This window comes from Centroberyx gerrardi, chromosome 12, assembly GCF_048128805.1.
Source record: "Centroberyx gerrardi isolate f3 chromosome 12, fCenGer3.hap1.cur.20231027, whole genome shotgun sequence".
Lineage (NCBI taxonomy): Eukaryota > Metazoa > Chordata > Actinopteri > Beryciformes > Berycidae > Centroberyx > Centroberyx gerrardi.
Window position 1 is genome coordinate 15,365,667 of NC_136008.1, and position 15,617 is coordinate 15,381,283.

Here is a 15,617-nt window from a genome sequence, read left to right on the forward strand (position 1 = left end):
CATGCCGCCAGCATCTGGACAAATCAGGTACTGTTGAGACGTAAATAGGAGAGGCAAGGACATGCGGAAATATTTGCAACACCCCTTCTTCAGCTTGACTGCGGTTGTATGCAATTATAAGTAGTTAACTTACGATGACACATATAGACACAATGCTGTCGAAGATAACACCCTGCATGGGATATGTCATAATTTATCTCAGTCTACCGGAATCCATAATCTAATAAGACATATAGTAGCAAGGGCTTATTAAGCAACAGCAATGCATGGCTGAGAATTTATGAGTATACGATTCTATATATGATGACAGCCTTGACTTTTGAAACCAAGCGACAACAGACTTGCTTACTTGTTTTATAAGAGAGGAGATTGAATTTTTCTTGTTCCCTGGGGAGCAGGGATGGTTGTTGTTTAGGCATGCTGAGGTTGGCTACAGCAGAAACTAGGACATGTAGTGTGTTTTTTTTATAGTACAATAAAAATGAAGTTCACCAAAGAGAGAGTGACTGAAGTCATGAGAAAACAGGGACCGTGTGAGCAGCACCTCACAGATAGGAAGCAAGACTGGTTTGTTATATAATGAGAAGTAAAACCAAGGGAAATACATGAAGGTTCTGATAAAGCTAAATTGGGTCAGGCACCTGGCAAAGCCCCACCCTTTAGAAATGATGTGAGAAATCTCTAAAAAAAAATTCTTCCCTTACGAAATTAGTATTGATCAACACCTCTCCAGAAACACACACCCTGCTCTTGCACTTCAACATTCTATGAAACCCTTGACATTGACCAGAGCAATTAGCTCACTGAATCATTCATTGTATGTTTTGGTACATTTGGAAAATGGCAAATCACAATTTGACCTAAAAGGATTATTGTCAAAGACTAACCATGCGTCATCATTCCCTATGAATTGTATCATTTATCTCTGTTTTCTCTACACATGGCCGAGCTGGGCCAAGCAGCTGTGCAGCTCTCTGCTGCTTGGCATTCTGCTTCGCTCCAGCTTCCTGCACAAGTGAAAGCAAAGAGCACTTTGAGCTTCCTGATTGGCCCTTCTGTTGGTAAACAGGGGAGATTAGGGGACATTAGGGATTGCAATCACAGGGCTCATAGGACGGTCAAACTGAGCTGCAGGGTAGGTTGTTGTTGTATCTTTCCAGTATATTCACCTGCATCATAGCTTGTTCACTAACAGCACAAGAGATCAACAAATTGAGAAGAATATACAGTAGGTGACAGGGTAGTAACAAAAGCCAGAAAATCTGCCTTGCTTGCTCTTAACAAAAGGGCATGAAAAGAGGTTTCACAGCTGTGTAAATGGGTGGCAGTCGGGCTGTCACTGTGGTTCATCTCTACCACACTGCAGGCTTTAATTAATCCACATAACTGTCTTTCAAGCTAATTATCACATGATAATCACACACAATTTATCTACCAGCCTGGCATCTTACTGCACCCTTACTTGGCTGTCATTGTTCCTTATTGTCTAGAAAGGGTGTTTTTGTTCCAGGCTTCCATCCAGCTCCTTAGCATTACGACTTCTGGAGGGTCCACAGTGTTTTTGTGTTGAATCAGCTATCTCTGCTTTAGGCAATGGATGCTGCATTGACCACATGAGCTCAGCGGTTAGGCTCTATCACAAAGTCTTATCCTGGTGTCTCTCTAACAAGGCAGTGATTGCTTTAGCCTGAATACTGCATGTTGACACATGATGCTTTTGTAATAACATGAAACCAGCTATTACTTACAACCATCATTGCCATGCCATTAAACAGAAAAAACACTAAAATCATCAAATTGTTGTTCAACAAATGTTTCATAGTTTTACTGTTATATGAAGCTGGAAAAGGGAACAAACAAGCAGCTCCAGTAATATTGCCTTTTAGGTGACTTCAGACACGATCTGGCAAGTGAAGTCAACTGCCTCCCTGAGTCATTAGATCAGACTCTGCTGTATATGTCCATACCTGTCAGGCATGAGCCTTTTATGATGGCCTGGAAAAAATTGTCAGATTTGAGATATGGAGCTCTGAAATACTGCCAGTAAGGCTGGTGAAACTCCACCAGACAAAAGACAAGTATCTACGGCCCATTGCATGAAGGGCTTGATGCAGGGACTGGGACTGAGCATGGCTCGGCTTAACATGCTCTCAAAACAGAATCATTCAAAACAGCGCAACAGTAAACAGTGATTGCAAAAACCTGATAACTGTAAGAAGCATTTACTGAATAAACATTTGTGTATATGTAGACCTACTTATGACCTACTTATTCAATAGTTGATTACTTGAACTTGATTAAAAAGGAAAAACAGCTGAAGAGAAAACAAAAGCGCATTGACGCCGATATTAATATAGCCATATACTATTGTATCATTTAAGATAGTAATCTGGAATGGATTACATTTTGAAAATAATTTTCACAACAATGCCACTAATGTGTGTAGACATGATGGTTGCATGGATTTTATTTCCGGAAAATTGGTGACATGAAAGATTTGTTCATCTATCTTCGTGCCTGCCCATTTGTTTGTTTGCTTGCTTGTTTATTTTGTATAAAATCACCCAGCTCACATCAATTTTAGTCCATGATATTTCTATACCACAATGGCCTTACAGTGTTTCTCATGAGGCTTGAACCTCAGCTGATCTAAAAATCTGCCAAGGGGTGTGTGATTTCTTGCACAATCAGAGGAAGCAAAGCTCCTTTATCACTGACAAGCCTGAGCAAGTTTTGCCTTCTTATTCCAAATACAGAGAGAGCGATGGCTAAGATATGAACTCAAACATGCTGAAATCAAATGTTATGATTCATCACAGTTATAACATGCTATCCACTAATGTTCACTGAACGTTTATACCGAGCATTAACAGCCAACTGGTATTGGCAGATATTCCTTTGTATTGGTATTACATCATTATAAATATGTGATCAGTGATTAGTTTACAAGTAGTGCATTGCCTGTGTTGCTTGCTAAAGACTGTGTTGCATTTAATCCCTTTTTTACTTATAATTGCAGGACTTTACCTGCATATAGAGGCTAAATAAATTCAGAGGAATCTTTCATGAAAAAATGTGAAACAAATATATGAATAAGTCTCGGGAAAAAACAGTGGCATCAGTAGAGTCCAGTTTAAAGAGAGACTGCAGGACAGTCAGGGCTCTCTAAAATATTTTCAGACTTATGGTGAGATCTTTACAGGGTGTAAAGCCAACTGCCTGGGTGTGTTTGTTTGTGACTCAAACAGAGAGTTTCAGGGTTTCGCTGCTAAGTGAGTGACTGAAGGCTTGTTTACAGCACTAACAAAAAGTCTGATTAAATACAACTCCAGACCTCTTTTTCAACTCGATTGATTAGCGTCAGTCAGAACTTGTTTTTATGTGTGACTAACCTGAAAGCATGTGAAAGGTACACAGGGCCTGTCAGCAGGAGATAGGAGGTGTCCAGTTAAAGCCTGATATTGTTGGTGCTAACTTGACTCACCAGCAGACAACAAAAGAATTACATACCATTTTTGAAAGTCTATAAGGCAGGTGATTGTTGTGTGAAGTGGTTTTGCAGCCAAGCCTTCATCCCATTGACTGCAGCCTATTGTGTTCCAAGTCACATAAGGTGATGACATTTTACAGAGGACTCAATGAAGTCCCCTTCCTTCTCTGGCATCTTTTTACTACAGCTTGGCAAATAAAGTAGGTAATTTGCTAATTTTGGTATGCAAAAACTACTTCTGTAAAAACTTGGAAAACTTCATGATGCCATCTGGTGATCAAAACGGTGTAAAAAAAAAAAAAAAAAAAAAGACAAGGTAGAAATCACAGGAGCAGGGAGGATTTTACACATGAACACACTCCCACCTGGGAGCTGCCCAGCAGAACCACAGCCTTGTAATGTTGGCCATTGGAGGACTCAGTGCATTGCTCAAGGCCACTTCGATGGTGAATGTTGAGGGTGGGGATACACTTTTTGTTCACTTTTTTCACCCATATGACCCACATTGCATTTCAGACGCATTTTGCAACTATTCCAGCTTTGAGTCCCACCCTCTTTAAACCCTTTAGATCTGCTGAGTGGTGAAGAGAGGAGTCCTTACATGCACAAGAGTAAACATACATCCAAACTGGAAAAAAAAATGCGTCCTGCTCTGGAGCAACTTTTCCCTGTCCTCAGGCATGGAAGCAGATTGCAAACCCATTAAATAATGATACCTAATTAATTTATTCACAGGCAAACAATCTTCCTCTTTCAAGAGGCAGTGTGGCATAAAAACATGTGCAATATCCTTTTGATCTGAGAATATTTTCATATTGACCAACATTTTGCACCTTTTTTGCAACTGTGAGAGGATGGAGCTACAGGCACACCCACAACTATATCACACACAAGTCATTTACCAAGCAACTGAACACTGAATTTGAGCCAGTGCCAATTTTTTTTTTAACTATTGTTACTAAGGGCATGTAACATTTTCGTTGGAAGTGGCTAATAGAGCCGTGCAGTGGCCTGTATGTAGGTCAAACTGGCAGCAAAACCAAAAACATACCAGGTCTCAGGTTAGAAGAGGGATGCAACTCTCACCTAAACTGTAAAATAAACTCCATAACACAATAAGCGCATTATGGTTTAAAAATTAAGCAGCATAGCACCGAGGTTACACGCTTTAAGAGAGGAATACAGGAAGTAGCTGAGTGACACCTGCAGCAGGTAGGCGACACTCCGAGGAGCAAACGCATTTCTTAAAGTATTCTCCTTCAAAAATCCATATTACTTACAGCCTTCAACAAAAGTGAAATGGCATAATGGAACAGTCATATGAGAGAGACCTTTCAAGTGTAATTATGGCACCTTCCACCACAAGATACAGCTACGAACAGGCTACTTCCTCATAGTAATTAAATATTGGCTACAAACGACAGAGGTAGGATAGACCGACAACCTGCCTGCCGTTTAAAAGTAATAGGCTACACACACTATCATGGGCATTGTTTTTAACTTGAGGCATATAAGACCTGGCGCAACAACAGGTGTCACCGTCAGCTCACTTCCACTCACCTTCGTGTAATATAACATCCACAGCTCATACAGCCTTTCCTTCGAAGCCATTCCACCGCCCGTGTGGTTGCTCATTGATCTTTCTTATTAGAAAATCATTGAACTTCCACGCTCGCTCACCAACACGGCTGTTTGAAGTTGTTTCCAGAAGACAAGAGGACGCAACATGCTCTTGTGAACCATTTTTTTTTTTTTTTTTTTTTGCAAATTCCAGCACAATCCAAAATAAAGTGCTTCGTCCACGCGCGACGGTAAAGTTCTCAGAGTGATATCAATAAAGGAAAACCTGACACTCTGATCATGGTGTGGTCACTGTCGAAATCATAACCATAATGCGTGGAAATCCATGTCTGGAGGAACACCCATGTCCGCGTTGAGCCCGAGCCTTACTGTAGCCTATTCCTATTGGAGAGAGTTCCCACGGAAGCGACAGATGCCATCCGCTCAACGCCAAATAACTAGAGCTCGAGCTCGATATCTTCCCATATGGATTTATGTCAGTAGAAGTGTGTGTGATGAGCGCTACTGGGAGCAGATCACCAACTCATCTCTGACTCTATTAACAAGCGAAGAAACGCACTGTAGAGTTGACTGTAGATTATGCTCACAGGTAGGCTGACATTCTTAAAGACACACACACAGACACACACACACACACACACACACACACACACACACACACACACACACACACACACACACACACACACACACACACCAGATAAAGGCTCCTCTAGGAGTCTTATAGCCTAACTGATAAAGAATCATATGAAGTCTGTCTGCATGCATTAAAAACACATAAACAAATAAATAACGTGGTCAAAAATCAGCCCTCCAAAATAATCAGCAAGGACTAAAATGCTATAACCATGGAACAGAAAAAGACAGCCTATGGCCACATACTGTGGAAGAAACTGACGCAAATCATTTGAATAAAAGCGTGTATTGTGCAAATTGTGTAGACTAGGGATGAGACTGTCAGATGTCTACTGCAAGCAACATAAAGACAGACCTACACATAACACAAGTTCCAACTATTTCCTCCAACCCGTGACTCATCTGTGTACTGTGGTCCTGCAAACACACACACACACACACACACACACACACACACACACACACTACTGAATCTGATTCATGCAGTCTTAGTAAGCAATATTCAATATTCCATATTCTATGCACATGATTTCTTAGGCCTATCCCTGACGATTAATCATTAATCCTATAAAGACTCTGCCCTAATCAATAGTGAGTTTATAGTGAGCTTACTTTTTGGTATTTTTTCTATCTCCTGTAGTTTCACTAGACCTATATAATATTCCAAAAAATGAATAGGACTTATAGTTTTCCTGTGATATTTGTGTCCCTCTAACATTCATTATAGGATTACCATGGCTCATTTATTGATTAAAAGTTTGTCTTTTAGTGCATCTTTATCCCAGGTTTGTTTTGTTACAGACTCATGTTGATCAACAGGAGGATGGACACAGAGAAGCTCGAGGCAGCTGTATTGCCATGGCAATGGCCTACATTCCATACCAGGACCAGGACCAGCAGTGTGTGGCCCTCTGTGTGCGACTGGCGAGATGACAGCGCGCCACTCTGTCCTATGTGTTAGCTTTACTTCTATTAATTAATATTAATAGCACATATGTAGGTTTATAAATTCATGAATGTAAGCTATTGACAAGTGAATTCGATTCGAGGAGAACACGCCTTCAAGTGTCTGTGTACCCTACATAGGCAGGCCCCGTTTGCTTGTGTAAATTTACAATTTGGATAATAATGAAAAACTTCCAGATGATGTGTGAAGTAGCGAGATTTTAGTTTCAATTAATCTAATAATTTAATTCTAAAAGCAAAATTTCAAACAAAGCATAATTATATCACAAGATCAGGCAACAGGCCACTACAATCGATGTCCTCAACGTTCGCCTGTACAGCCTTGACAGGAACATTAATGGATTTCAGAGAGAACGGAGCAACGTTTAGAGATAAACATGGAGAAAAATGTTGGTTCATTACAGGAGCAAGCCCTGAAGAGAAAAGAGAGGCTAAAAGCATTAAAAAGTAGACAGCTTCAGGTAAATATCCTATTTGGTCTGTATTTGGTGATTATATGTCCTATAAACGACACGTAGCTAGGAAGAGAACAAATGAGTCGGTTATCTAGGTAGCTAGCTTGTTACGATAGCTAACTTAGCTAACCCATCCTAAACTTGGTCCGTGGCTTTGTTGTTGTGCTCTGGGGGATGCACAAGATTTCAGTATTTAACCTACATGATTTAGCTGACTTAAATACTTATTAGGTACAGTGCATGAATACAGCCAATCATTTTGTAGTTAAAGTTTGTCTGGTTTACTGTAGCAGCTCGTTTCCAAAGTTAGCTTATGTGGTTTATCGCTAGCTAGCGTCATAGCCACTATCTCAGTGAATGAAGGCACGTATTCCCTCCTGAAGTTGTGAAGCAGGGGCTCAGGAGAATGACGATTCGTGGCAAGTTTACAAACTCGGGCCTCTGTTTCATACAACGATTGTTTCATACCCAATGGTTTATAGCAGTGGTGGCTGTTCAACACGTGCCACGTGACAGGAGAATGAAGAAGGCATCTCTGGTCGGATTGAAAGGATTCTGTTAGGCATATTTAATCAGCTTCACCCCCTTCCCCTCAGATTAACTAGCCAGATATTAAATTACATAGTTAGATCTCTAAAATTGTTTAACTTATAAATACTTTATTTATTCGGCTGTAATTTGGCAGATACTATAGGTTAAAACATTTAAGATGCTACTTTGAGTTATTCTAACTTTTTCTTTTTACTGTTGTGATGGACACGAACCTATGTAAAACTATGAACAGCATTGGCCTTTCAACTTCTAAGACTATGACTTCAGATAGTGTTTTGAGGTCCATAGGCTAAACCCTATCCTCATTCTACAGACTGGTGTAACCAGAGGCATCTAGGAGATCCAACAGCTGCATTTCCTTGCATCGTAGGCATTTAGCTGACACTCATCTAGAGCGATTTACAGTGAATTTAGTCAGGTAGGGCGGTCAGTGTCTTGTTCAGGGACACTTCTACAGGACACATTACTGTTGCAGGGATCCAACTTGTAAGCCCCTGGTTACGAGATGGACTCCTTCCTTAACCACTAGGCATTGATCATGGAATCTCTGGAGTATCATGGTGTTTTGAGAGGTGCATTCCAGACAGGGAAAGTCAGAGAATTTGATAAATTCTCTGGGGAAGTGTGAGATTATTAGGGAATATACCAGAATGTATTTTGCAACTTGTTTCACACAGTCTTTGCATTAGATGGTTGTTTTCAGCTGTTTTTCTCCACAGCAAACCCGACTGTAGTGGAAAGCCAGACTTCTTACCCCTCTAGAACATTTCTGAGCAGAAAAACAATGTTGACAAACCAGGAAAGATTAACGTTTGTAGGTCATGGAAGCACTCCAACTTAGTTATGGACAGTCATGGAAAAGCCATAGAATTTTACATCAGGGCCACAGTGGAAACCCTGTGTATAGGTCTTTTCATGCTCAGCTCTTTGCAGAACATGCGTGGAAAATTGCCATCATCATGTTCTTGCATGCATTACAGTAATTAAACCTGGAGCCATTTACTCTTTTCAAACCACTGGATCAAGTTTAGCCACTTTGGTAACCTGTTTACTTATACCATACATTCGTTTTTGGTGTTGAGTCTTGATCTAAATATTTTTGTGCCCTGAGAGCAGGTTGCCACACCACACCATTACAGTTGGTCCTCACTAGGTCCTCCGTCTGTGTTGTTGTGTAGAAGTGGCTAAACCTTCTCAGTGGATACATTTCACAGTATTATTCTGCTCCACTTTGAGAATCCTCCAAATTTGATTATGCATCCTCCTTGCAACAGGAAACCTTGTTCCATGTGCAAGCCACTGTTTTGGCAGTTAGACCAGACTGTCCTTAACAGTGTTTGACTAAGCTGGTGCTGAACAGAAGTATGTTGGCCTGGCTGGTGTTTGATAAACGACTGTTGACATTCCTGAAGCATTGGATTGTTTTCCTTTCGTACTGTACTTCAAGAATGACTCAGTCCCCTGAATTGTTCTAGCAGGTGGACAGGAAGCCTCTTCAGGAAAATGCAAGATGGGAGGGGTTCAATATCCTTTGTTAGAGCTTCTCACTTGGGGCCAGTATTTTTTTTTTCTTAATTTCTACAGGCATTTCGTAATCCATTTTCCCCATTGTTTACAAGCGAATAGCTTAGCGTTGGCCTGCGGTCTGAAATGCTATGGCTGTACAGGGAACCTCTTAGTTTTTAGCTCTCCATCACAGTGGGTCTGAAACAGAAGAGCTCACCATGCAGTTTTCCCACCTGACATTTGGAATAGCCAGCCTTAAATAACTAGGATAACAACTGGATAAAAGTCCCAGGCATATTTACATTTCATCTCATCTTAATTTACGACTACTTTGAGCCATAATGCTCAACTCAGATTTTTCTCAACATCCTAAACAAGTTCTGGAGGAACTACTGATCTGATTTGCCTAATTTATTAGACCCAGTCACCAAAGTTGGCATTCTTCTTGAGTAGCACAATGTCAGAAATGTGCAAGTTCAAAATGTAAATTTGCTATTTGACTCCCAAATGACGCGCCCGCACTGTACACAGAGGTTTGATATTTTTTTGGTTTGTTTTTTTTGTTTAGCTATGCAAATATTAGCATAGTGTGTAAGTGTAACCCAGGACTGTAAACATGGCTGCTGTGTATCTTCATTTTAACCAGGGGTTGTTTTGAGCAGTGCAGCTCATTTCTTTTTCAGCGGTTTTGATGAATGATTCCTTATGGCAGAATACAGATTGTTAATCCATGCTAATTGTGTGCAGTCCAACTAGCTAAAGAATGATGTCTTTACTGTGAGAATAATGTTCTGTAAATGTGAGTTTTTTAATGATGGTGTGATGATATTGTAACAGGGGCGAGACGAGGAAGATGGGGAGCCTGAGAGGAAGAAAGCCCTGGGAGAGGAGGCTGAGGAAGAGAGACACAGGTTGGTTTATGATACCAAAGATGCAGAAGTGGCTGTTATGTTTTTCATCTTGTTCAAACATGTTTACTGGAACCGTTGCTTACTGCTTGCCCTATAAGCTCATTTTTTTTAAGCTACAAAAGAGGAACGGAAACTGATATGAAAGTGCATCACAGAACATTTATCTAGCCTCTATCTGAACACCATCTCCTAGCAACAAAGTGAGTTTCCCAGTGCAGGTCTCGAGATGCAGTGTTTACACTGTGCTGGATCACAGCCCTGTGCTATTAGCTGCTCAAATATCCTGCAGCTTATTCAACTTTGTTTTAGTCAGTAGGAAAGAGCAGCCATCTTTCCTGTCCTGCAGGACCTTTTTTCCATTGTTTATGTTTAATGACTGTGCACTGACGACACTCAGGGGCACTCCCTCTAGTCTAACAGGATAGGACTCTCTCATGAGAATAGAGATTGCTACAGAGTTTGTAGGCCTAATTAAAAAGTTTGTCTGTGAAGAGAATGGATCAGTGTTGGGTGTGTTCTGGTTGGTCGTTAGAGACGCTTTGCTAATTCAAGGCACACATCTGTAGCAGAGTGTGAGTGTAATGTATCTTGTGACAAGAATTAAAATTGCATGGGAGATCCGATTGCCAAACCATGACGCAAAAGAACATGAACATTTAAATGAATGAATGAGTCAAGAAATCAAAGAGTCAAGAAGTCAGAACAATGGACCTTGTGCATAAAGCTTGTCAGCCTCCTGGGTGATAGCATACATTACACCCTGTTCCACAACAGGCACCATGCATCTGTTCCTTTTGAGTCTCATTAGGTGCTATTTGGGGGAAAAAAACATCTGATAGGTATCTTTGAAAAGAGCACTCAAGTTCCTTTGGCACAGGATAGATAGATAGATAGATAGATAGATAGATAGATAGATAGATGTTGATAAATGTTGTCTGTAGGAGTTATTTTTACTGTGGTGAGCAGGAATGAGCCAGGTAGCTTGATACCAGTGTAAACATTTGAACACTGTGCTGCACCTTCTCCTCAGTCACAGTACACTCTAAACATTTTGAGAGGGTAAATGCTTGTGTCAGCGCTCTGAATTTATGAATGGTCCCCTTTGATGCCACAGTGCGCTTGAAGTGGAAATTTATAAACACACTCAAGGTTTGGACGCATCAAACCAAGGGACAGTTATGAATAAAATAATGATGTCAGCCTTGGAAGCCAGAAACGGTATAAACACATGGTCTGTTCATCCTGTTTTTTTGAGGAATGCTGCTCACTACAAAGTGGACTGTTGTTTAGATTGTACTGATTTTATTGTACGGCTAAGGCTGGGCAATATGGACAAAGTTAATAATATGATAATCTTAAATTATTTTGATTATCAATATCTGCTAACATGCAAAATCACATGTTAAATAATCAAATTGATATTCATCGCATTGAACTGCATGGTAATGAAAAGTAAAATAGAATTCTGTAATTTGCAAATAATATTCCCCAATTTGTTTCAGATCTCATTTTGTGAGAGATTTTAATTAGTATTTGGTTTTTATCATTAACTTAGACAACAGAATTGTGTATCATGATAACTCAATATCATTATTTCATCACAATATGATAAACAATAATACTGAACTACACCTCAGACCTCCAAATGAGCCGGAGCACAGCCTAAGATCCTCACATAGCGCCCTTAAGCTGAAATACTCAATGGGTCTGGGCGTTTGCTCTCAGGTCCCCTGTCTGAGGAGCTTAGGTTTACAAAATCAGTGACATCTTTTTATTCACTTCTCAAAACACATTTTTAAAAACAATTGTTTATATAATTTCCTTGTATTTATCTAATTCTTGTTTGTTTTATTGTAATGTAACATTGTTTTAATTCATGCCTGACAGTTATATTGCTTGGTTTTAATCTTCTGTTTCATGGTTTATAAGTGCTTACATTTAAAAAAATGTTCAGCACATTTTTGTGTCCACTGTGACAGCAGTAGTATTTGTTAAAAACTGCGATATAGTGAAACCATTTCAGAGCTCAGAGGGCATGCAGAAAATAGATTGCAGACATTTTCAAGAGCAGCCTAAGTGGCATAAGAATTTAGTTTGAGGTGATGTGGGTAGGAAGACAAGAAAATTGCCTCTCTATGAGAGATTTAGCAGGCTAGAGGGAGATGTGTGGAGTAAGGCCGGACTGCACTCGGCCCAAGGCTGAACATGACTAGCATTCCTGCCCATACCCATACAAGGCATTGGTCTGTCTGTTGTTGGGCAGTGTGGGTGTGATAAATGTATCTAGAGCATACCCTCTGTAGCTTCATCACAAATCCACGCTCAGCTCAGAACAGCTGATCTCTCCCTTGGTCCGCCTCACAGTTTGCCCTGCGACAACAGTTTACCTCTGTCTCTGGACTGCGGGTACAAGCTACAGAGACGTCAACCAAGCTTGCCAAGAATTCCACTGTGTGGAGAGATGTGCTGAAAGACTGCAAAATTGAACTCCAAGGAAAGCATTCCTCAGCTGTTTGCTGCTCTCCTCAAGTCTATCCCTTGGAGCAGGTGGAACATGCTAATCAGATGTGTTCATACGAATAAAGGAGGACATTATTCCCAGTTTCCAAGTACTAACAGCCCCCCCTAGACACCAGACGTGCAGCTGTGTAGGGTTTGCAGATGGTCTTTTCTGTCCCTTAACCTCTGTTGGAATACATTTGCCTACACTGCCACCTTCTGGAGTTTAACCTGTGTGTGTGTGTGTGTGTGTGTGTGTGTGTGTGTGTGTGTGTGTGTGTGTGTGTGTGTGTGTGTGTGTGTGTGTGTGTGTGTGTGTGTGTGTGTGTGTGTGTGTGTGAAAGAGAGAGGCTTTCAGCATTGTTGATGATATTAATATATCATTTATCACCTCTGTATAGGCATCACTCAGGCCAACAAAAAGTTAAGTAGACACTGATCTTTCTCTCTCCCTCTGTCCTCAGAGAGCTGAAGCTAAGGAACTACACCCCAGAGGACGAAGAGCTGAAGGAGAGACAGGTGCCCAAAGCCAAACCTGCATCAGGTGAGAATCCATCATAAACAAGTCCTGTATAAAAACACAGACGGCGCTGGCTTTTACACTGGCTTGGTGTTGGAGTGCTCTTACCAAGTTTGCTGTCAAGGTCTATGGGTGTAATAATAGTAATAATAATGTCATACTTTATTGACCTCGCCTCCAGGGAGATCAGAGTACAGAACAGCTGTTAGTTATTGCTCAAGGCCACCCGCCGCCCTGGTCATATATCATTCATTTGATTGTTTGACTATTCTTTGTTTTCAGTGGAAGATAAAGTAAAAGACCAGTTAGAGGCAGCTAATCCAGAACCCATCATTGAAGAAGTGGTAAGTATTCGCTTGTGGTTAATTGTGATTTCCTTTGTTGTAGCGCCAGTGTTTGCCATGCTCAGCTGTTTTCTTTCTTCAGGATTTGGCCAACCTTGCCCCAAGAAAACCAGACTGGTAAGACCTTGCTGAAGATTTTTACCCATTTTTTATGTACCAAAACTGTATTGTGCATAAAGTCCTAATTTAATTCTGTACATTTTGCTGTTGATGTTTGTCTTGACATTCTGATTCTGGATATAGGGATCTAAAGCGTGATGTGGCAAAGAAACTGGAGAAGCTGGAGAGGAGAACACAGAGGGCCATCGCTGAAGTCATCCGTTAGTATTGTCTACTTCATGTTTAGCATGTTATCGTTGGCTTTCCCTGACGCCACTATCAGTGTGTCTGAGCTAGGCATCAATTATTAGGCTAATTGCTTTGTGGATTCCCGACTCCAAGGAGGCTGGAAGCCACCTGATAACATCAATGATGTGATTCCTCTATTGATGTATGATCCACATTCTAAAAATAGGCCTGCGCTTTCAGCAGAAATCAAAACAGGGTGAACTCTAAAATGAGGTCGTGTTATCCCTCCGTTACAATGCTGTGACAATCACTATTCATTCATTCAGTCATATTGGCTACGTTTACATGCACCAAGAGTTCTGTTTTTAACCCGGTTACTCAGGTAATGTTGTTTTGGCTTGACACATGTAAACATCATAACTCTGCTAGAATAACCCAGTTAAGATGCCTGGTTTACTGCCACATTAAAGAGGTTACAGTGGCATGTAAACATCTTACTCCTTTCACTTTTGGTTTTAGCCGTCTGCGCAAACTCAGACTCGCACAGCGTTATCGGTACATTCTGATGTCAACAAAAAACATGGTGCTGAGCAATATTTACTATTACTGTAGGGTCTTGGAAGTAACCTCAGTCACATAGGGAGGGGGTAGCTGTCAGCTGAACCTTTTCATACTTTTTTGCTAGCAGGCTGTTCTATTTGTGGGCAGGACACCACAGATGGACAGGAATATTCTGTTAATTGGTTTATTCATGGCAACAGGGATACTAAATCGCAGGGCATCAATGGTCCATGTAAACAGCCTAACTCGAAAAAGACCTTAAACCAGAGTATGGCCAAAAGCCGGGTTACTCCATGCGTATAAATGTAGCCAGTGATTGAAGGATTAACACAGTAATGAATCAGATTTACAGTGAGTGTTTGTGTGTGTCCAGGGGACCGTCTGCGAGGCAGCGAGGAAGAGTTGGCTGGAGCGGTGGGAGCAGTAGGAGTAACAGAGGGAGACTCAGACTGAACCCAGGATGCGACTGTAAAGAAAGAAGACTACTGCGTATGAGCGTAACGCCGTGCTGATGGCTTGGATCCATCGGCTTCCCACTGTACAGTTCCATCTACATTGTGTGAAGAAAGACAGTAACAGTTGCTTTGATGGCCATAGGGAGTAAATTAACCAGATCTTTGTATTCCCTTTGTGAGTCATACCAAAAGCTATCATTGTAGCACTGCATGTGGTACAGACTGTATGTGGTTGATTGACACACATTGTAAACCATTTATATCTTATTGTTATAACGTTTTATATTTTCAAGTAAAATGATTTGGATTTTCCCAATGCCTCCAATGATGTTTATCATTAGGTAGTTTTGTCTTTGAGCGTCCTGTAAGAGAAAAGACATTTTTTATACATCATATTTATTCAGAAAATTATCTGAAAATTCACTACCTATCATCATTCATCAAGTGACCCCTATCCACTCGTAGTAGTTACTGCAACATTAATTTCTTGCTACTCTATTGAATCAAAAGTTAGCTTTGATCCAATAGATGACCAGATTTAGATGATAAATAGAGGAACAACAATGATGAACAGATAACAATAAAGCTGTTTTTGGTATGATATTCACTAGTGATATCTATTGTAAGCACCTAAATATCTGTTCTAAACAAACGCACACTACTCTTTCACAATAAAGTGCATCCTCTGTCCACATAGGCCCAAACTGTCTCCCCACTAAGGAGGATATTGCACAGTTTATCGTAGATATTACCACTGTAACACAAGGCCACCAGCTCCCTTCAACAGCTTTCCTCTTTTCTCAAAAGGCATATTACCAAGGCTCTTAAGAGAGAAAGAGAAAACATACAGTCA

The 15,617-nt window shown here is 40.7% G+C and overlaps 2 protein-coding genes across 4 annotated transcripts in view; one reads left to right on the forward strand and one right to left on the reverse strand.

The window, feature by feature from the left end:
• Positions 1-5,643, reverse strand: part of nbeal2 (neurobeachin-like 2) — a 38,097-nt gene extending 32,454 nt beyond the window's left edge. For all 3 annotated transcript variants that reach the window (XM_071915889.2, XM_071915887.2, XM_071915886.2), the window contains exon 1: positions 5,051-5,643. In XM_071915889.2, coding sequence (XP_071771990.2) covers positions 5,051-5,125 — 75 coding nt within the window. In that variant the 5' untranslated portion in view covers positions 5,126-5,643. The remainder of the gene's footprint in view (positions 1-5,050) is intronic.
• A 1,352-nt stretch (positions 5,644-6,995) lies between these two features.
• On the forward strand, positions 6,996-15,076 carry ccdc12 (coiled-coil domain containing 12). The gene is made up of 7 exons (XM_071915892.2): positions 6,996-7,134; positions 10,024-10,097; positions 13,061-13,140; positions 13,399-13,460; positions 13,543-13,577; positions 13,704-13,780; positions 14,683-15,076. The coding sequence occupies exons 1-7, from the start codon at positions 7,051-7,053 to the stop codon at positions 14,760-14,762; spliced, it is 492 nt and encodes a 163-aa protein (XP_071771993.1). The 5' UTR covers positions 6,996-7,050; the 3' UTR covers positions 14,763-15,076.
• Positions 15,077-15,617: the final 541 nt, after the last annotated feature.

Coding starts and splice junctions, on each gene's coding strand:
- ccdc12 (XM_071915892.2), top strand. CDS start 7,051: ATGGAGAAAAATGTTGGTTCATTACAGGAGCAAGCCCTGAAGAGAAAA. Junction 13,141..13,398: donor CAAAGCCAAACCTGCATCAG/GTGAGAATCCAT, acceptor CTTTGTTTTCAG/TGGAAGATAAAGTAAAAGAC. Junction 13,781..14,682: donor GGCCATCGCTGAAGTCATCC/GTTAGTATTGTC, acceptor GTGTGTGTCCAG/GGGACCGTCTGCGAGGCAGC.